The 22072-nt window shown below is 51.8% G+C and overlaps 1 protein-coding gene and 1 long non-coding RNA gene across 4 annotated transcripts in view; one reads left to right on the top strand and one right to left on the bottom strand.

The window, feature by feature from the left end:
• The window catches only part of LOC146895193 (uncharacterized), an 18416-nt gene extending 6000 nt beyond the window's left edge, over window positions 1-12416 (top strand). Inside the window, exon 2 of the long non-coding RNA XR_015000940.2 lies at window positions 10804-12416. This is a non-coding gene — a long non-coding RNA (uncharacterized LOC146895193). The remainder of the gene's footprint in view (window positions 1-10803) is intronic.
• Window positions 12348-22072, bottom strand: Tinagl1 (tubulointerstitial nephritis antigen like 1). Of its 3 annotated transcripts, none has more exons than XM_048434248.3 (12): window positions 21921-22072; window positions 21078-21634; window positions 20114-20177; window positions 16140-16232; window positions 15812-15926; window positions 14719-14842; window positions 14467-14617; window positions 14180-14369; window positions 14043-14088; window positions 13681-13804; window positions 13043-13088; window positions 12348-12948 (listed from the first exon to the last, which is right to left on the bottom strand). In XM_048434248.3, exons 2-12 carry the CDS (start codon window positions 21382-21384, stop codon window positions 12811-12813), a joined length of 1398 nt encoding a protein of 465 aa, XP_048290205.3. In that variant the 5' UTR covers window positions 21385-21634; window positions 21921-22072; the 3' UTR covers window positions 12348-12810. The 3 variants fall into 3 exon arrangements, with proteins under 3 accessions (XP_048290205.3, XP_048290208.3, XP_048290206.3); XM_048434251.3 differs by having other exon boundaries at window positions 21078-21534; window positions 21921-22018; XM_048434249.3 differs by having other exon boundaries at window positions 21078-21392; window positions 21921-22018.

Here is a 22072-nt window from a genome sequence, read left to right as displayed (position 1 = left end):
AAAATTAAAGTCAGGTACATCATCAAGCCGGATATAGAAGCCTTCTGAGGAGAGAGGCCAGAAATCCCGCCCTACTTGGAAATGACGTGCGTGCCCTCGCACCTACTCTATTCTATTGGACAGAACAAACGGTGAGGTCCAGCCAGCTAATTCTCCTTTGCTCTTGTCTGCATCATTAATGGCTGGATTTTCTTCCCTTCCTTTCTCTCTTCTGTGAGGGTTTAGAATGCATCCTATCCTCTTTCTGTCATTACTCATCCTTAGGTCTCGTTTGCAGAGTGTGGGTCCACATCTGGAGCAGCTGGAGAACAGCCTTTGAACTTGGACCATGGTTTCCTGCCTCTTGTCTTACTGTTTACCAGATTTTTAGACTTACTTAGCTTTGTTTTCGTTGTGCTGGTGACTGAACCCGGGTCTGGCATACACTAGGTGAGTGCCCTACTGATGACGACCCAGCCCTCTCATTTTGATTGTTCCTTTGAAACAGGGTTCACTGAGAGAGTAGCTCAGGCTAGCCCCACACTTACAGTCCTCCCATGTCAGCCTCTGGAGTGAGGTGGTATTACAGGCAGATGACACCACATAGTCTTGTGTTATTTCAGTCTCCTCGGTCAACTCAAGAGCTTCCTGTTTCAGCCTCTCACATGCCGGGATTGCCGCTCTCCTTTAACGCAGCCTTTATTTATTTATTTTTTAAAGATTTATTTATTTATTTATTTTCTTTACAGTGTTCTGTCTGCATGTGTGACTGCAGGCCAGAAGAGGGCACCAGATATCATTGCAGATGGTTGTGAGCCACCATGTGGTTGCTGGGAATTGAACTCAGGACCTCTGGGAGAACAATCAGTGCTCTTAACCTCTGAGCCATCTTTCCAGCCCCTAAAGCAGCCTTTAAAGTCCAAACTAGCTTGGCTCTCCCACGGTCAGTGTTTCTTTGCTCTCCATCTCTTCCCTCCAGCTACTTCTTCTGACTGTACTTCCTGGCATCTTCTCGTTCTTAGTCTGACTTCTTAGGGCTTCAGGTCCCCAGCATATATTCTAGTGATTTTTGCAACATTGGTCACATCCCCAACCGCATGCTTCCTTCAGTTCCCAACAGCCTGTGTTCTGTACTTGTGATTGTTTATTTTATTAAGACTTTTAAAAGAATAGACTCAGCTTTTTGCTGTTTTCTATGTCGTCACTTTCTGTTTTCTCTTTACGATTTCCTTCCTGTTACTCTCTCTTTGGATTTTTCTAATTGTCTCTTCCCAGTGTCTCGAGTTGGTAGCTTAGTTCATTTGTTGCCAATTCTTTGTGTTTTTAATGAACATGGTGAAGGCTATAATTTTTCCTCCAAGTTCCACTTTAGCTTATTGTTATTCCATTTTGAATATCATGCAGTCTCCATTATAATATCCTATAATATCCTCTTTTCCCCATGCATAATTTAGAAATGAGTCTGTAAGTTACCAAACATATTAAATTTTCTTAGCCAACTTTTTAAAGTTGATTTCAAATTTTATCACATTGGGATTAGAAAATGTGACCAAATGGTATTGATTCTTTGTGTTTATGTTCCTTTATTTTGTTTGCAGTACTGGGCATTGAACCCAGAGCCCAGAACATGCTAAGTAATGCTAAACAATCACTCTGCCTGTGAACTACACCCTTGGCCCCATGTTAAAATCTAATTTTTTTTTTACTTCCTTTATTTCTAAGTATCCAGTGTTGGTAGCTTGTTTGATTTGGCTTATTGAGATGATCATCCAGTTCAGGCTGGCCTTGAACTCACCACTTCCTGCATCAGTCTCTCAAATGCTGGGCTTAGAGACATGAGCCTCCAAGCTGGGCTCCAAGTGTGCAGTAATTCAAAAACAAGAAAGTGTTGCGCTCACTGAGAGCATGAGCGATGGGTTTTCTGCTGGGCGTAAATGCACCTGATAGATCAAGTTCCTTCATGACAGGGCTCAGACTCCTGCACTCCCTACTACCAAGCTGCAGCTTGACCCATTAGCTTTAAGAAAGTCCGACTGGCAGTTCTGCTGCACTTCTGCCAGGTCTGCTCTCTATGTCTCACCAAGCTAGATTCACGCTGGCAGACGCACACAAACTCATGATTATTATGGCTTCTTGGCAGGCACTTCGCTGTATGCGCCTTTGGCTTAGGCTATGGGTTAGACTGTTGCTGCCAAAGGCCGAAAAGAAACAGTGGTTTAAATGAAATAGAAATTTACCTCTTGGGACTGGAGAGATGGCTCAGCTGTTGAGAGTATAGCATGAAGACTGGATTCCAGCACTAGCTGTCAAAGTTGGGTGTGTCCTCGCGTATGCCAGTAACCCCAGCACTAAGGGAGGTGGAGTCAGAAGAATGGCTGGGACCTGCTGGCTCGCAGCCTAGTGAAAACATATGAGCTCCAGGTTCATGGAGCGATCATGCCTCAAAGAGACAAAGTGGACAGCGATAGATAGTGATACCTGATGTCTTCTGGGCTCTGTATGGATATGTGAGCATGCACGTGTGTGTGTGCGTGCACACACACACACACCTCCCCCATACAAACACACCAAATACACACACACAAAACTACACACACCTCTCCCTCATACAAACACACACAAAATTACACACACACACCTCTCCCCCATACAAACACATACATAAAATAAAACCACGCACACACACAATATACATACATACTATACCTCCCCCCATACAAGCACTCACATATACGTACACACATACACCTCTCTCCCATACAAACACACACATACATGTACACACATACACCTCCCCCCCATACAAGCACTCACATATACGCACACACATACACCTCTCCCCATACAAACACACAATACACGTACACACATACACTTCTCCCCCATACAAACACATACACATATGTACATACATACACCCCCATATAAACACGCACACACGTACACACATACACCTCTCCCCCATACAAACACACACACAGTTTATTTTGTGCTCCCTTTGCTGGTCTGCAGACACAGTCCCTTGCCCTCCAGCTTCCTGTGAGATTTCAGATTTAGTCAGAGGGAGCTCAGCAGGAAGTGCGAGGGAGGGGAGGGAGGTTGTGAAATGTTTATTCCCCAGGTCCTTGAAGCAGGTGAACTCTGCTTAGATTGCCCTTTCAGAGTCCCCGCGTCTGGACGCTCTGCTCCCTTCCGCCCTGCAGCTCTGAGTTGTGGCTGCTGTGGGTCAGAGTCTTGCCTTCCTACTGCGACTCCAACACCCTGCTTTGTGGAGATGTTTTGAAAGTAAATTCTGCCCAAATTCTCCTAATTAGACCTCACCATCTGTTTCCTGCTGAGGCCCTGAGTGATACAGGCTGCCTTGGTGTTTTTAAGTCACTAGCTTCGCATGCCTTGGGGCGAGAACACACTCTGTGACAACCCAAACACACACAGGCTTCATACTCTCTGCTCCCACCCTGAAGCTCGCTTAGAGAACCCGCCACACCCAGGTCTCCACCACTCCATCCAGCAATGAGGACAGGCACAACTCAAAGCCCATGTCCATCAGGACCAAGACCCTGCGTGGCCACTGCTCTGCTGGCCTGAAGTGGCTCTTGGCCTCCCCAGATCCCGGTGACTCACCTTTGTCACAAGAGGCTGAAGACAGGTCTCTGCAGCTATGCAGGCTCCAGAATAATCCTGGCCCCTCAGGATTACTTGATCCATCTCTGGCTCACTCTTTATTGTTGTTATGGTTGACTAACCCAGGCTAGCCCGAAATTCACTCTAGAGTGGAGGATGGCCTTGAACTCTTGATCCTCCTGCTTCTACCTCTTGGATGGTGGGACCACAAGCGTGGGCCATCATACGGGGCTCTACTTCCATCCCTTAGGCCCCATTTCTCTAACCCTGGACGGAAGCTTCTCTCGTTTCCTATTCCTCAGTCTGGGGTCACTCTCATGCAGAGGCAACAGAAAGGTCGCTCTCACCTCACTGGCTGGGAGTTTGGAGTGAGCCTCGGGCAGTCCAGTACAGTTGGAATTGCAGCGTGGGCCTGCCTGGACCTGAGAGGGTTCTCTGTGGGACATGCAGGGGACACAGATGGGAACACAATAGAACAGTGCCATCAGGAGGAGGATCCCTTGTGACCAAACAGGGACCCTCTCCTGGCCAGGCTGGGGCACAATACCTTAGCAAAGACAACAAAACAGGGTCTCAGGAGTGATCTGCCTCTGCAGCCCACGCAAGTTGGGAGTCCTTGGCCGCAAGGCCCCTTCCTGTCACCCCCCCCCACCCCGTCCCGTGTTAGTACCCTGACCTCTTTGAGCAGCTGTGACTCAGCCAGGATGGTGTGTGAAGCATGGTAAACAGTCAGGCCTTTGTGCTGAGACCCCACTCAGGAGACTTCCCCTTGTCTCCCTCTGCTGTGGCAGTGGGGTGTGAACTCAGCTGCCGAAGGCTGCACTGCGGGATCACCTGCTGCAGGCTTCCCAGTGTGAATCCCTTTCTGCCCTCTCTCCTGTTCTCTTACAAAAGGTGCTGTTTGAGAGATGGCTCAGCAGTTATGAGCACTGGCTGTTCTTCCAGAAGATCCAAGTTCAAGTCCTGGCAGTCACATAGAAACTCCTAGCCATCTCAAACTCTAGTCCTGGGGGATCTGGTGCCCTCTTCTGGTCTTTGTGGGCACCAGGCACATGTGACACACAGACCTCCTTCCAAGCAAAACACCCCAAACACATGAAAATTCAATTAAATTAAAAAAAGAAAGAATACAGTACTGATATTTTAAATGTTGCTGAGACCAGAGGAGTACAACTGGCTCGTGTCCCAGAAGTCTTCAGGAAGGGGCTGGAGGAAGGTGGCTCTTCTACGATGGAGGAAGTCTGTTATGTGAAACCAAGAATGGATGACAATTGGGGTGTGTGGGGAGGAAATGCTTCTTGGAGGAAGGGGATGTTTCAGCTCCCCGGAGCTCCAGGTCAAGACCACTGCACCTTCCCTCAAGTGCACCTTAGTCAGCTGCAACCTTGAACCCCAGATTTCAGGCTTTGGAGTCTGCACAGCTCAAGGCCAAAACACCTGCTTGGTCCAAACCAAACTGTAGCTGTGTGTGTGTGTCTGAGGGGTGGTGGATGATTCAGGCTTTGAAGTTTGATAAATGAGATTCCACTACTATAGAAATGACAAACTTGGGCTGACTCAGTTTCCCCTATTGCACACACAGCACAGCAAGTGACACAGGATTTCTGTTGGAGGACTTTCTCTGTCCTGACAGTCAGCTCTGTCCCACCAGCCAGCTCCTAAATAACCACACGGAGACTTATTATTAAGTATAAATGTTAGCCAATAGCTTAGGCTTATTACTAACTAGCTCTTATAACTTAAACTAACCCATATTTCTTATCTACATGGCAGTACCTTTTTTCCAGCATGGTAAGTTCATCTCCTACTTCTGGCTGGTGACTCCACCCTTCTTCCCAGCATTCTCTCACTCTGGCTTTCCTGCCTAACCTCTTTCTGCCTAGCTATTGGCCAGTTGGCTCTTTTAAATCAATGAGAGTAATACATATTACAGAGTAATACATATAAAGGATTATTCCACAACAGATTTATGTAATCTCAAAGGTAGAGTGGTGAACAGGGGAGATGGGTCAGTAGTTAAGAGTATTTGTTGCTCTTACAGAGGATTCAGGTTTGATTCCTAGCACCCACATGGTGGTTAACAACCATCGGTAATTCCGGTATCAGGGAATCCGATGCCCTCTTCTGACCTCCACAGGCCCCAGGCATGCAAATGGAACACATACAAATATACAGGCAAAACATTCATGAACATAAAACAATGAAATAAGCAAATCTCAAAAAGCTTTCAAGGTGTGGGGGCTTTTGCCTTGCAGGAGGGAAGCTGCTCTTCAGCAGAAACACCCTGGTGTCCTCTGATCAAATGTGACCTGACACATACAGAAACTGTCCCCTCCGATAGTTTGGGAGCACAGCACCCCACTTTAGATGTTTATCACCAGATTCAGGTTGTTTTACCTATACTTCTGGGGTTTTTTGATTTTCTTAGATTTTGTGGTTTTATTTGTTTTGTTGTTGTTTTTTTGAAACTGGGTCTCATGCAGTCCAGGCTGGCTTTGAACTCAATACATAGCCAAGAAATGACTTTGAGTTCCTAATCCTTTGTCCTCCATCTCCCAACTGCTTGAAGTATAGGTGTGGGCTGCCATACCCAGATTTATCTGTGCTTTAGTTGGACAAGCTCTAAGACAGGGTTCCCATGACCCCACTCTTGGGTTCAATCAATTTGCTCAAGAGGTTCACACAGCAGAACTCAGTAGTACATGTCTGTGGTATCACAAGCAGAAGTCTGCAGTAGGAAGTCCACTGAAGTTTGAAGCCAGCGTGGCCTTCATATCAAGATTGTCACCAATGGCTGGAATGGAGCTCAATGTACTTTCCTAGCATGCCAAACCCCTGAGTAGCATGACAGAACTTTGTGTGTGTGTGTCTGTGTGTGTGTGTGTGTGTGTGTGTGTGTGTGTGTATATTCTCTGATATCAGAGAATGATATCAGGTGTCTTCTTCAATCTCTCTTTGTCTTCGTTTTTTTGAAGCAGGATCTCTTATTGAGCCCAAAGATCATGGATTCAGCTAGGCTGCCTCGCCAGTGAGTGCCAGAGAATTATCTGTCTCTGCTTCTTCAAGTGCTGGTGCTCAGCTTTTTATGTGGGTCCTGTGGATTTGAACTCAGGTCCCCATGCTTGCAAAGCAAGTACTTTACCAACAGAGCCATCCCCCCAGACTAGGGGAACACCCTAAGTAACCTATTACAATGCTGTCACAGAGGGCATGGATGAAGAGATGCTTTGTGAGGCATGTAAGAACCTCCACAGGGAGCTATCTGGACCCCTGACCTTCTAGGTTTCTGGAACCTTCACCGCATATCTGATGCTGGTGAGAACATATGCTAAAACCCAGCCAGCCCAGATTGCCTGTGTGTTCTAGGCCCCTGTGTGGCACATCTTGCTCCAGAGTTTGAGGCAGGAATGCGAGTCTTATGACCTACTTTTGGATAAGGGTAGGTTAGTCAATGTCTTAACGGCTAGCCCCAAGACCAGAAGGTGGAGAAAAAGTCAAGAGTCTCCAGGAAGAGATGGGTTTCCGTGACTAGCCTATGGGACAGAGGTCATAAACCAGGACAAAAACAAGATGCGTCATAATATCACATCCATTCCTTCTGAGTTATGTGACCTTGGAGAGTCACTTCACCTTCTCCTGTTTCCACCCCTGCCTCAGTTTCCTCCATGTACAAAAAAGGCAAACAGTCCCATCCACAGTACAAGACCAGGAAGAAGCACACGATCACAGGAAGCTCCCCCCTCCCCCGCCGCCCCAGTGGACATACTTGACAAGGTCTGATAGCTACCTCAGCTCATGGCGGAAGACCGTGGAGCAGGAAGCAGGATGCTTCTGCAGCGACTGCTCATCCTCAGCCTTGCTTGGGACGGGACTGGGCTGCCTGTTGGTGCCTCAGCATCGGGGTGACTTCACCAGGTGGATGGAATTCTAAAAAGCATACCCATCGTGGGCCAGGAGAGTTGTCTAGGAGAAGTTGAGAGAGATGAATCCATATCTCTGGACTGAACTCCAAGTTTGGCAGAAGCCAGGCAGTGTGCTCTGTTCCTGGCTCCATCGCGTCTCAGTGTGTCACGTCATACCCTCCTGAGCCTCCACCCCATCTCCCATCAGGTTGCAGTGTCCCAACAGCTACCCTGGGCTGTTGGGGACACACTTTGTCCTTTGTCCAGTATTCCAGGGGAACAGTAGACTTCTCTGTCCTTGGGGAGCTCCCCTTCCCACTGTGCTGAATTTCTAAGGGTCTGTGACCTTGTCCCTTGCCCTAGGTGATTGACCTATAGGTAGACAACCGGACTAGAGCTAAGCTAATCCAGAGAAAATGGCCGTGGGCTAGAGGTTCAGGAGCCATCACTGGCCCCATGCCTTCTTCCTGGAAGAGTGATCTAAAGAGAAGGGAGAAGGGCAGTCAGTTGCCAAGTGGCTCAGCAAGTCAAGGTGCTCGCTGATCACCACTGCCCCTGATGATCTGAGCTCCAGTCCCCGGAGCCACACAGGAAGAAGGAATTAACTTCTTACAAGTTGTCCTCTGACATCCATAGAGGCACCCACCCACCCACAAAGCAGATAAATAAACGTAAGTTAAAAGGCAGAGGAAGAGAGAGAGGATGAGAATCACCTAATAGTACTGGGGCAGCTGTGTTAGGTTCCTGGAGTCCCTGGCTGGTTGGCTTTGGATTTCAAGAGCCATACTTCCTCACCAAGCATGAATGGGACCTAGGCAACTAACAGGACCGTGCTTAGTCCCAAGCCTGGCTCACTGCAGCTCAGGCCACATGAATTCTTTTCCCTAAATGGACACCAGGCAGGGATAGGGCTTGGCAAGATATCAGGAGGATATGGAGCTTCACTTCTCATGAAATGACAGAACTCCGCAGAGGCTGCCGGGAATAGAGTCAGGTGCCTTGGAACCCTGCAGAGACTCTCAGGAGACCAGAAGGAAAGCCAGATGCCATGCTGGGGAGTGGGAGAGGACTGAGCTGAGCTAATAAAGATCCTGTACCATTGGGTTGTGGGAAAAGTGGTCAGCAAGTGCATTCTTTGTACCAGGAGGCTAATCCAGATGATGGGTGCAGCCCCGGACGGTGGCATCCAGATGATGGATGCAGCCCCAGACGGTGGCATCCAGATGACGGGTGCAGCCCCAGAAGGTGGCATCCAGATGATGGGTGCAGCCCCGGACGGTGGCACCCAGATGACAGGTGCAGCCCCAGATGGTGGCATCCAGATGACAGGTGCAGCCCCGGAAGGTGGCATCCAGATGACAGGTACAGCCCCGGAAGGTGGCTGTCAGGACAGGAGGGAAGAGGAGGGACACGTATGTGGGTTGTCAAGGATGAGCAAGAGTTTTCCAGGCAGGTAAAGAGACTGGGAAAGGGTGTTGGACTATCAGTACTTGTGTGTGTGTGTGTGTGTGTGTGTGTGTGTGTTGTATATATGTAGTGTACATGTGTGTGTATTCATATGTGTGTTTATATATGTGTGGTATGTACAGGTCAGAGGCTGACATTGGCCCCCTTGCTCTATTACTTCTCCCTAATGCTAACCGGTTAGCTTCCCTGGGATCCCCTGTCTCTGCCGCCAGCCCTGGAGAACTGGAATTACAGGCAGGGCATAGGGAATCAGAATTTTAGTCTTTATGTTTACACGGCAAGTACTTTGTGAACTGAGCCATCACGCCCACCCTCCAGCCCCTCTCTACCCATCTTAACTGCCATCATTAGTCCAGATCAGATGACTGAGGATTGAGGTACCCTCAGTTGGATCCTGTCTCATCTATTTACTGAGCTTATGATTGTCAACGTACCATTCTCTGTTTGAATGCAAAAGAAACCTTAAAAATATTTATTTATTATTTGTCTATGTAGGCCACATATGTGTATATGCCCCACGTGTGTGTATATGTATATATGTCATGTATGTGTTCATGTCCCGTGTGTGTATATGCCCTATGTATGTGTGTAAATGCCATGTGTGTATGTATATACCATGTGTGTATGTGTGTGTATGCCACATGTGTGTGGTTGCCCAAGGAAACCAGAAGAGGATGCTGGATCCTTTGGAGCTAGAGTTACAGGTGGTTGTGAGCTGCCTGATGCTGGAAACAGAACTCCGGGCCCATGGCAGAGCATCACACCCTTCACCCTTAAGTGCTAAGCCATCTACTGAGCCCCAGAAACTGTTTATTTTAAAGACTTCAGTGAGGTAATATATGTAAAAAGATCCCAAACCGCGTGTTTGCAGACATCTCTGGGCAAAGCTCTCAACAAATGTACAGCTCACTATGAAAATCTTTCATGAACACGTCCAATTCCTTCACGTGATCATGGCTGTTACTGTTTACTGAGCTTCGCAGTTCAGTTGGTCAAGTGTTTGCAGAGCATACACGCAGCTCTGGGCTTGATCCCCAGCACCACATTAATTGAGTGGAAGAACAGAAGTTCAGGTCATTCTTAGCTACATAGAGAGTTTGAGGCTACATGAGACCCTGACCAAAACCAAAAAGTTCTGAGCACTGAGCAGTATGGCCGCTATTATCTCCACTGAAGACAGACAAACCTGACCTGTTACATCCAGCCTTGTGGATCAGACAGAGTCTCTATTTGTTTAAAGACGTTTGGCCAGATCAGAGAGGATGGGGTTAACCTCAGGACACACAGCAAGGGCAGAGGCATGGGGTGGGAAGGATTTCTCTATGGGCTCACTATAAGGGGCACTGAGGCACCCGTTACCGTGGCAGTACACCCAACAGTAGTGTAGAGAACAGAGGTGGCCGAGAACTGGGGTCTCTCGCTTCCATTCCCACTATCCCCCAGTTCAGAACAAGTGCGGGTAGACCTGGGTGAAATCCATAGGGGCCCACGGGGCACAGGGGAGCCTCAGCTGGCAAATCAGCCGCATCCGATTTCCCTCTCTGGTCCGGTTTCCTGCCCGGCCCCCCACGGTTTCCGCTAAAGGTCCTGGTAGAAATTTACAGCTATTCCGGGATGGTTTTTTTCCATCAGGGTGCGTCTTGGGCCACAGCCTCGGAGGGGAGGAGAGGGCCTGCGCGCCCCCTTGGAACTTCCCACTTGTACTGTTCCAAGGTCGCCCTGGGCTTTGAGCCCTGGGACACGCTGACCAGGGCCCCTAGTTCGGGACGTCCAGCAAACAGGAAGTGAGACAAAGGCGACCGCTTATCGGGCTGCCCTGCATTCCTTTCAGGTGATGCCTGTGGGCTGCCAGGGCCCCCGGTGCGGACCTCGCTCAGCTGATGACTTAGGAGCTCCCTTCTTCCAGACAGCTCCTTGCGCATTACTGGCATCTGCGCTCAGAGGGACCCACAACTAGCCTTCAAAGGGAACAGGAAGGTGGAAGAATAAACTGCAAAGTCAATAGGGTGTGGCGGTGCTTGCCGCTGAGTTCGGTGTTTGGGAGGTGGAGGCAGGAGGATCAGTTGAAGGTCATCATGAGCTACACAGAGAGTTCGAGGATAGCCTGGGGTACTCGCTACATGGGAACCTATCCATGGAAGAACAAGGAACCGACTCCTGATGGACTCTGGGGGCTTCAAGAGCAAATGCACACGCAAGGCAAATACAAGGTGGAAGGGCAGGAAGAGGGGAGCTGGGAGAGGCGATGTCTAATCCGTGCTGGGTGGGGCGGGGGTGACCCTGGCACAGCATCTTCCGTGTCAGTCGCCGTTTACAGGGACCACGAGAATAAAGAATCCAGGACCAGACTTTGAAATTGAGTGGCAGGGGAGGGTGTCTGGACTGGAGACCAGAAAGTTCTTAGAGTCTGGTTGTGTGCTGTCATCTGAGGAGCAGAGAGGCTCTGGGGCTGTCATAGTCTAACAGGGTCTCCAGACCCAGGATTTGCTCCGCAGCTTTCTGCATCCACCAAGGGTTATCATTGCAGGTGTGTACAGGGTAGGCGGTGTGTACCACCAGGCATAGGGTAGGCAGTGTGTACCACCAGGCATAGGATAGGCAGTGTGTACCACCCAGGCATAGGGTAGGCAGTGTGTACCACCTGGGCACAGGGTAAGTGGTCAATTAGACAGGTCTCTGGGGCCTTGAAATCAGGCCAAAGCCTGGGATGGGAGAACAGTCCTGACTGTATATGACTCTCACTGAAAGGAAAGGAGAGGGTAAGAAAGACAAGGGAAGGGGTAGAAAAGGAGGGGAGGGGATGGAGGGTCACATATAGCTAACTGTTAGGCACTGGGAGCCGGGGGATATACAGTAGGGAGAGGATTTGTCTCAAGAGTAGGGAGAGAGGAGGGTCCTGCTTCTCAATCTGCTGGATTGCTTCTATCAATTGGAAGACTGGGCCACACCCTCCCGCCTTTCCTGGGCAGTGCTGACTCAGCATCTGAAAGGGCAGACCACCTCTGGGGGTCAAAGGCCACGTTATCCAGGCCCCTCCTCCAAGTGGCTGGGCAGTGACAATTAGAAATAGAAGGACAGTTAGATTTCTTGGCCATCCACCTATGCCTGTCACCCAGTGGTGTGCAATCCTCTGCCCCTCATCCCTCCGCTTCCTCTTTCTTCAGGATCTCATGTACTCCAAGGCTGTCGGCAGATTTGCTACCTAACCCAATAATAACCTAGAACTCAGAGCCTCAGGCCTCCATCTCCCAAGTGCTGGGATCACAAGCCTGTGCCCTTGTTCCCAGCTTTAGGGCATTTATTTCTGTTTTCTAGCTGTGGGCCACACCAGCTCTGACTTGGTTTTCTCACCTTGAAGAGTCCAAGACACTGTAATTATCAATACTTTGGTTTTTATTTTAAAATGGTGAAAAGAAAAATAAATATATTTAAAGACTAAGAAAACAGTACTGGGAGTTTTGGAAAGGTACAGCCAGAATGGAGACCAGGAAGATGGGAAGGAACAACCAAAAAGGAAAAAAGATGAGAAAATGGGAATGGGATTAGGTAGTCGGGAGAGTGGGGTGTCTTAGCTCCTGTGGTCTCGGACTGGTGGACCAGGGGCCTGGGATCTATACTCCCTGCAGTTTCCAAACCAGGCCCTCTCCAGTTCTGGCTGTGATGTCTGGGACCTCCTCCAGCCTCACTCATCTCTGGCTCCCAGGCCGGATGCTGCGTTAGCGGATCTGTGTGTATGTGAATTAGCACCTGGTTCCCCTGACTGCACCCAAGGCTTCATCAGGTGTGGCCCCTAAGGCCTCTTCTGTAGCTGTGGATCCCGCCTAGTGGCTGCCCCTCATTAATGTCCCATGTCCTCCATTCCCACACGGCCCCAGACGCCAAGCACGAAGCTTTCGATGTCACACTCGTTGGTGCCACGCACGATGCGGAAGTGGCCCCTCTCACCCCACCACGGGCCCCATGAGTTGGCAGCAGTCTGGAAGTGAAAAGAAGAGAAACATGAGGCCAGGGATGGGCCGGGGCCCAGGAGGGCAGGGGATGTGGGGCTCAGCTTTGCACCGGGGACTCACCCAGTATTTGATCCTCCTCCCGTCTGGCATCGTCTCCTCTCCCCACCTAGTGGCAAAGCAAGAGGGAGGGGGTGTTGATTGCACCAGGTCTCAGCACCCCTCACCCACTCCTATGGCTTCTGAAATCTGAATGCAGCAGGCACTTGAGTGTCTACCCCTCTTTGCATAGCCTCCATCACTCTGAGTTGACCTGAGTCGGGACAAGTTGTAAATAAACCTTGAGGGTTTACTTGGTTTTGTTTGCTTGGTTGGTTCGTTGGTTTTTTTTTTTGTTGTTTTTTTTTTTTTGAGACAAGGCCTCACATAGCCCAGACTGGACCTGAAGTTGCTATGTAAAGACTAAACCCCGGTCCTTCTGCCACCGTCTACCCAATGCTGGGATTAAGGTGTGTTTCCCGACCCTTGCATTCTCACCTCTATTTCAAAGGGGCACGGTTCACTGTTCCCAGACACCCTTCAGAGCTCCCCACTGTCCATGCACCCCTGCAACCAGCCCCTCCTCTCTGTGTCAGTTCTCTCTTTGGCAACAGGACGAGGGGAGGGGCAGCCTCAGCTCCGCAGAAAACACCATGAGTTCCAAAGAAATCCCGGTGTAAACCCCCGCTGCTCTTAGTCCTGTGTGCGCACAGGAGCCTCACCCTGTGATCTTGACCGAGTGAGTCCCATGTCTGCGGTACCGCTCCGGCCTCCCCTGGCTTACAGGTGTGTGACTGTAGATGCCGCTCTGGTACAAGAAGAAATCCTCATGTACTTCCATGAGCGCTGTGGGCAGAGACAGACAGGGCGCCCGGCCCATTAGTACAGGTTCTGATACTGAGACACTGGGGCCTCATGTTAGAGACTGATTTTTCCAGGAGCTTTCCTGCAAGGAAGGGGGAATGGACCCTCCTCCACTCCTGTTCCACTGCACCCGGTGCCTAAAGCTATAGAGATCCCCTGGGTCCTGTGCCCAGCCTCCAGCAGGAAGCTTCCGAACCAGGGAGAGGCTAGGGGTGTTTACCTTGAACGGGGCCATTCTCCATTAACTCCTTCATGATCTCCTTCTCCTGGGGAGGGAGATCCATCAAGGTAAGATTTAGCCGGCCAAGCCCCCCAACTCTTGCTTCTGCCCCCTCCCCATGTTTATTTTAGACGTACATCGGAGCCCAGGCGGTAGGCAGGGGTGACCTGGTAGATGTCATTGGAATCAACTTGACTATTGGGACAACGGGAAGTGGCCTGGCGCTTGCCCCGCCCCATGGCACGACTGTGCATCATACAGCGAGGAGTGGTACTGGCTTCGTTCTGCTCACGGCCGGCGAATGGGTAACAGTTGTCAGACACCACCCTGAAGAAGGGAGCGAAGGCCGTGATGCCTGGCACCCGAAAGCCCAGGCTCTTAAGGGTGCCTCGTCTTCTTCCAGCCCACAGCCCCTGGTGCATACCCTCGGCGCCGCAGGAACCACCAAGCACCATCGAGACGCCCACCTCGGCAGCCCCGCTGGTGATGGGTATCACAGGACAGCAGGTTCTGTGGTGACAGGATGGGTGTCATGTGTCCCAGAGAATGGATAGAGACCCGGTCCGATGCAACAGCTAGTGGGATAGGTAAAAGGTGCTGTCAGAGGCGGGGCTATGGCCCTCCTCTCTGGTACTAGCTCCTCCCCCCTGGTACTAGCTCCTCCCTCTAGACACACCTGCTGTGGAGAAAGCCCAGGAGCCTGCGCAGTTGCCCTGGTCCAGTGGCTCATGGATCAGGTTGGGCCACTTCTCAGAAGCCTCAAAGGCCCTGGGTAGTGCTTCCCCTTGGCCCGGCACCATCTGTAAGACAATAGTGATGACATTTGCTTCTTAGCATTCCTTGTTGTCCCTGGAGCCCAGGCTTTGGGGGATGCTGAAAGTCCAGAGCCTCCAGCAGTTGGTTCTGGAGCTGTCTTGGGGTGTGGGGAGGGTGCCAGGGTGCCAGTTACTTCCAACTTGACCTTGAGTGGGGTCCCCCAAGGATCACACAGGAGTAATGAGGCCTACTCAACAAATGAGTCACCAAGGCTAGCCAGCAGCAGGGACGCCTAGGCCCGGGCCACCAGCTTCCCGCTCTCAGCTTCTGCCACTTTTCTCTGTACCTTCTGGTGAGCCACACCCTCCTTCCTGCCACAGCAGTGGCCTTCAAGCCCCAAAGGACTGGAGCGAGAAGAAACAGTAAAGTCCCGTGATCAGGCAGGTCGCCAAGACAAACAGCAGAAAACAGCAAGCAGCCCCAGGGAGAAAGGCAGGGCCAGAGGCTGGTCACCCTGGCCTTGAGTACAAGTCCCTGGCCTCTCTCCGTCTTCTTTGAGGGACAGCACAAGCCCCACCCAAGCCTGCTGCATGGAGTACTCCCCTCCCCCCACTCCCCCTTTGACTGGTGGGAAAACAGAAGCCCCCTCCTCCCTGGGGGCTTCACTGAGTCGGCATTTTTTCCGAGAATTGTTGCTTTCTGGCCAGAACTGGAAGACTGTCTGTCCCTCGTTTCCTAAAATACCAAGGTGACCCCTGACCCTTTGGGTCTTGACCCAGCTGTACTGGGACCAACAGCATTTTTCCCAGGCTGAGGAAGGCAGGAGGGGCTGCCGCCAGAAGCAGGTTTGGAAGCTAATCACAACACTGCCAGAGAAGGCACCTATATGCCCAGGGACATACAGCCTCGTCCTAGGGGATAGCCCCTTGGCAGAGCAAGATAAGCCACGTCATCCGTGATGTGCTAAGCCACCGGGAGAAAGATGGTGAGGATGTGCGCAAGGGCGGACTTACATAAATCTCATTCATATTCATGACAGAGGAAGATGGGCGGATTGTGCCCAGGCGGTAGCGAATGCCCTCGTCTAGGGTCATGCCCCAGAAGGCACTATGGTTCCCAGCCTGCCACCTGGAGGAGAGAAGGTAAAGAGAAGTAACAGACCTAGCAAGGCCAGAAGCCCTGGGGCTACGCATGATGGCTACAAGGCACAGAGAAGTAAAATCCAGTGTGTGTGTGTGTGTGTGTGTGTGTGCCTAGCACAGTGACCATGTCTAAGGATCATGTATGTGGACATGCATGTGCACTCCTGAGCCAACCAGTGCCGTGCCCAGAGCCTCTCACCCGTAGTTGCCCCGATTGATGGCATCAATCATGTCTGGGTCCACGAGACATGGGTCCTGGTCACACTCCCACTGCCCTTTCTCCTGGCAGGTGCTGGTAGGAAAGAAAGACAGACAAAAAGAAAGAAATCATGAGTAGGGCTGGGGTCCCCTGAGGAACCTCAGAGGTTCACATGGGCATGGGATTCTGTACCAGCAACTATACTGTAGTCATGCCCCTGTTTTTTAAACAGGGGTTCTCTGTGTAGTCTTGGCCATCCTGTAACTCATTCTGTAGACCAGGCTGGCCTCGAACTCACAGAGATCTGCCTGTCTTTGCCTCCAGAGTGCTGGAATTAAAGGCGTGCGCCACCACTGTCTAGCAAGTTTACAGTTCTTCACTTCATTCCTGCTGCCCGGGATCTCAATGCTCCTCAGCATCACCAGTGTGGGGATGCGGCACAGGTTCTGTTGAATGTGGGCCAAAGTGAGTTCCAGCTCCTGTTACTTCCTGCATCTCAGACTCAAAACCTGGAGTCACCTTTGACCCCTCACATCTGATCCAGCCACACCTTAACACAAACTCAGGGTAAAGACTTTGCCTCAGCCTCTCCATGGCCACCTCTGTCCCACCACCTAATCACAGCTGCAGTCTCCTTGTTCTGGCCTCTGGCCTCCACCCAATGCCACCCCATGTCCCCAAAGTATATTTTTAAATTGGTGGCTACAGCCATCCTGTTAAGCCAGTCCTCTGCTCCAATCCTCCACTGGCTTCACACCATGGAATAAGAGCCAAAGTCCTTCACGGTGACAAGCCTTATGTGATCTGTTTTTCCGTCCCCTGTCTGACCCTTACTCCTCCCAGACCTGGACTCCAGCCATAGTGGTTGTTCATACCTGCCAAACTCCTGCCCAGGGCCTTTGAGCTGCTCCTCCAACTACATCTTCCATGGCTCCCTCCCATTTTCTCCAATTCCTCGTTCAAATGTCACCTCCCAGAGAAGCTTTCTCTGGTCGTCCTATCTCCGCCCACTTCCTTGACTGACAGAGTCCCTTAGCCACCAACACCTGGTGTCCTACTGGTGTTTATACTGCTTTCCTTTTTCCTTGTTTTCTGGCAGCCTTGACCAGGTAGCTGAAGCTGGCCTTGAACTCACTGTGTAGCCCAAGAATGGTCTTGAACTTCTGATCCCTCTGCCTCTGTACCACCCATGCCAACTTTTACATGGTGCTGAGGATTGAACCTAGGGTTTCTTACCTGCTAGGCTAGCACTCTGCCAACTGACCCACATCCCCAGCCTACTTATCCCTGTCCCCTCACAGACTCTAGGGACACTTGCAGGAGTTAGGAGAAAAAAACCAAGAGCATGGTGAACACCCAGCACATATTGTTTATTGTCCTTAGGACTGAACCCAAGGCCTTATGGATGTTAAGTAAATGCTCTTCCCTGGGTCACACCCTTGGCCCTCTTCTGACTCTATTTTGAGACAGGGTGTCACTAAGTCATGCAGTCTGGCCTTGAATTTACTCTGGAGTTCTGGCTACCTTTGGACTTGGTATCCTCCTGCCTCGGTATCCAGCATAGCTGGAATTGTCGACCTGCATTGTAGCAAATACCTGTTGAGTCAATCAATGACTTGAGGTGGCACAGTCAAGTGGCTAAGAATGTAGATGTTAGAGTTTAACTCCTGAGTTCGGACCCTGCTACCCTGTTTTGTGGCCTTGGGAAGGTTGTTTAAAAGCCTCAGCTCCTCTATCTATGTTCCTATCTGTAAAGTGAGGACAATACGGAATGCCATTTTCCAGAGATTCAGTGGCAGGCCTCTGAAGGGCTTGACCCATTGTGGGCACTTTGGGCTATTGTTCATGCTTCAGAAACCCTTTCCCCCCCCCCCCCCACTTCTGCTCACGTCCAGCTGGCCACACCTCAGGATACGTAATGGCATCTCGGATTAAAGTCAACCAGCCTTCCCCTGGTCTGCCCCTCCCACTGTCCTCATCTGAGAACACGGCACCCAGCTGTTGTCGAGCGCCAGGGTCAGTGGTGAACCTTCCATGTCCCCTGTCAGAGCATACCAAAGACACACGTCCTGAACCCACCTTCCTGCCCTTCCTCCTCTGCTGCCACCCTGCTCCAGATCAGCTCACTCAGCCGTCCCTGCCCCAGATGCTCTGAGGCCAGACAGATCTGCAAGCGATGCCAGTTAGACTGGAGGTCTACAAGGAGCTTTCCTTAGGAACGCAGAAGCTGGGACACGGCTGAGCCTTCTCCAGTCTCGGCTGCCTGGCGGTCCCACCAAGAAGACCTTATCCTACCTCCTGCCTTCCCCTAAGTGGTGCCCCCTCACTCCCCCATGTATAGGTCCCTTGTTGGTCCTCTGCCCACACCATCAGAAAGCCCCAAGCAGTCTTCCTTTCATCTTTGCTCCCCTCCTCCCCACTCTAAGCCAGGATCCCCCTCATCCTTTCTCCCTGTAGAACACCTATAGCAGCTTGTCATAACATTTGTGTGTGTGGTTTTTGGTTTTTGGTTTTTTTTTTCTTTTTCTTTTCCGTGTTCTTCACTACGAAACTACAAGTTCCCATGGGTCCAGCCTTGCGCCTGTCTCCTTCCAGCTGGACCTCCCAGGCCCAACACGGTGCCTGCAACACTGTGGGTCTTCACTAATTAGGCATCAGCTGGAGGCTTGAATTCTAGGCATTCTACGAAGCTTTTACAAGCTCATAACTCTGCTATTACAAGATTCTAAACAGCCTCCTTCCAGGCAACCCAGGGCACCCGCCTACAATGCCACCTTATAAGGAGCCTCCAGGGGAGCCAAGCCCCAATATGGCTGGCTCTCTAGCCCTGGAGCCAGCGGGTGGTGCTCAAGAGAGCTGGAGGGACCTGTGGGGGTAGGGAGGCCCCTTCTTCTACCTTCTTCAACAGCTCTTGGGCCCTTCAGAAGCATCCCTGGTAGAGATGTCCAGCACGGAAGGTACATAGACAGTCTTCCACTCTCAAGTGGGATTCAGCCACCAGGACCTGTGTCCTGAAGGGGTCAGCCAATGCTTTCCTGTCCCCATCTCTTGAGCCCCAGGGTTGTTCAAGCAGGTCTATACAAGACTGGTAGCAACAGGTCCCAGCATTCCAGAGGGGCCTGGGATAGCAGCGAAAACGTTAACCCCTTGGCAGCCACCCTATCAGAACAGCAGAATTCTGCAGATACGCCCCGCCCTTCTGAGCACACACACACACCCTTCCCTCACCCAGACACCCGCCAACACCCACGCACACACGCACACAAGGTCCCCATTCCCACAGTGACCCTGGCACCCCTCACCCAGTGAGGCAAAGGCAATAGCTAGGCGCAGTGCATTCCAAAAAGTTTCCTTCTCCCTGGAGTCTCCCAGGCCAGGCAGAGGGAGGGGCGGGGCAAACTCAGGGCAGCAGAGACCCCGTGGCTTCCAGTAAGGCCTCCATGTTCCCCACCTGCTCTCCTTCCCAGCTCAGACCAAGGATAGGATACCCATGACCCCCTTCCTCCTGCTGCTAGGAACAGGGGTTTAAGGGTGGGGAGAGGGCACATTCCAGGGAAGGCCCTGTTGCAGGCCACTGGCTGGTGGCCAGCTCAGTCATCCCTGACCCTCATCCCACCCAGGACAGCGGATGCTGCATCAGAGGTTTCCTTCCTGGCGTCCCCTTCTTGGACTCTCCCGTGACAGTAAGACAAGCTGGGAGGGAAGCCAGCCCAAACCAGGAGGGGTGGAGGGAAAAGTCCTGGCTTAGGTGTGGCACCCAGCCAGACCACCGCGGCTGACCACTCCTAGGCTTGTGACTAGAATCCTATTATATGAGACGGCGTGGTCAGTTTGGAAGTTTCTAGATTACGGACGCGGACACTGAGGCCCACGGCACAAAAAGGACATCCTCGGGAATGGGCGACAGGGTTTGGCACCCGGCCTGCTGGCCACGTGGCACGAAAAGTGAGCCCACCCCAGTCTCTCATACTCACCATCGATTGCAGTTGTCCCAGTAGGTTCCGAAGACTGGGTAGATGCGGCCCCCATGCATGCACCCTACAGGAGGGAGAGAAGTCGAGCAGAGATGACCGGGTCCTCAAGGCCAGGTCGCCCAACACCTGCCCAGCTCATCTGAACCACAAGCCAATCCCAGCTCTCACTGAATCTAAGGACAAACTGTATCTCGGGATCTCTGCAGGTCCCCACACCAACTGCCAAATCGGGGCGGTTCAGGAACTCCAGTTTGGGTCCACTGTTTCACCTGGATGCCAGCCATGGCATTCCTGGTACCCTTTGTCACTCAAATGAGTTAGAACTTGTACTTGGGGCATGGAAGGAGCTTGAGGAAAGAAACTGAAGCCCAGGGAAGGCAAGCAACTCCCTTAAGATAGCACAGCATTTTGTGATAGCAGCCCAGACGTGGGTTCTCCTTAGCCGGAACCCCAGCAGGCTGTGGGAAGGACTTTCCTGATTCCCCTCTTGGAGCACGGAGGTGCAGGGAAAGATCACGTTCAGGGAAAGCGCATGTGCAGGCGAGGGCAGGAGCAGATTTAGCCACCCAATATCATGGCCAATCTCAGAGGAGCAGAATCCTAACTAAGGTAAAAATCGCCTGGCTGAAACAACCTGGCCGCCCCTGTGTGCTCTATCACCCCTAGGGTGAGTCAGCAGGCGGGGCAGCCACCTTCCCTGTACTGACTAAGAGATATGGCTCAAGCCTGCCTGCCCTGCCTGCCCTAGGGCCACCTTAGTCCGAACAGGATCTTCTCTTTCAGTGTGGCTTGAGTCAAGTAAGACCACAGGAGCGACTTCCAATGGGGCAGGGAATAAATAGGGTGAGGATTTTTCTTCCTACATTTTTCAAAGCCGGGAAATGTCCATTATCAGCCTTGTTCCTGAGCTTGCTGAGACTGCAATTGACAAGGTGTCCACCCTCTAGGCTATCCGAGTGCCCACCTTGGACGGGAGGGAAGGGGGGTGGCACCCCGAGGCAGAAGTCCCAGAAGTCAGGGCAGCAGTCTGAGACGGTGCGGTTACAGAAGAGGTCACAGTAACAGGTGGCTCCCAGGTAGGGCAAGGCACAGTCGTCAACTCGGCCACGACAGCACATGTCCCGCTCTTGGCAGTACCGGCCACCAGCGTCCCGGATGCCCCGCAGGTGCAGTCCTGGCGCCAACTCCCTGCGCCAGCGACTCCGTCTGGCTTCCAGGGCAGCCTGGCCAGCCAGCAGCAGCAACAGCAGCCCCAGCCGACATCCCCACATGGTGCCTCCTGTCCGGGGGAGGACAGAGGTCAGGGGACAGAGGTGTTGGGTTCTGGAGACTCCCTTACACACGTCAAGAGTGGGTCTTCCTGCACGTGTCCTGGAACCTTCCCAGGAGGCTCAGCGAAGCGAAACGTCGGACCTTGATTCCTGAGTCCCGGGAAAGAACTCAGTACTAGACGTCAGGCTGCTTGCTCATGGGGACAGGGGACGTGTGAGAAATGGTCCCCCTCCCTGACCCACCTAGGGACTGTCAAGGGCAAAGAAATGGAAACTGTGACATTCCCGACACCCATCCTTCTCCCCTTCCCTTGGTCCCTCTACCCCTCTAACGTATTTGACTTCGATTCTTGGCTGTGTCTTCCTAGTCCCCCTCCAGCCACCTCCTGATGTGTCCTGTCCTATCTTCCGTCCTCTGCGCCCCTCTGACACTCTTTTTGTGCCTCTCCACCCTGAGTCCTGCTCGCACTGCGTGCCCCCTCCTCCATGTTCCTTCTCTCTATGCCCTCTGCCCTCTGAACAGGGAGAGTCCCTACCTGGTGAGGGGTGTGGGCTGGACCCAGGCTGCCCTGCGCGCCTCCGCCTCCAAGCTCGAGACTGCCAGACCGAGTCAAGTGAGGAGCGCAGGGCGGGACGCTTTTTGTACCGCCCTGCCCGCAGCACCCGCCCCAAGCAGGGACTGCGGGAG

This window comes from Myodes glareolus, chromosome 3, assembly GCF_982192425.1.
Source record: "Myodes glareolus chromosome 3, mMyoGla1.1, whole genome shotgun sequence".
Classification (NCBI taxonomy): domain Eukaryota; kingdom Metazoa; phylum Chordata; class Mammalia; order Rodentia; family Cricetidae; genus Myodes; species Myodes glareolus.
Note: the sequence above shows the minus strand (reverse complement) of the source record. Positions and strands in the feature narration are given on the sequence as shown.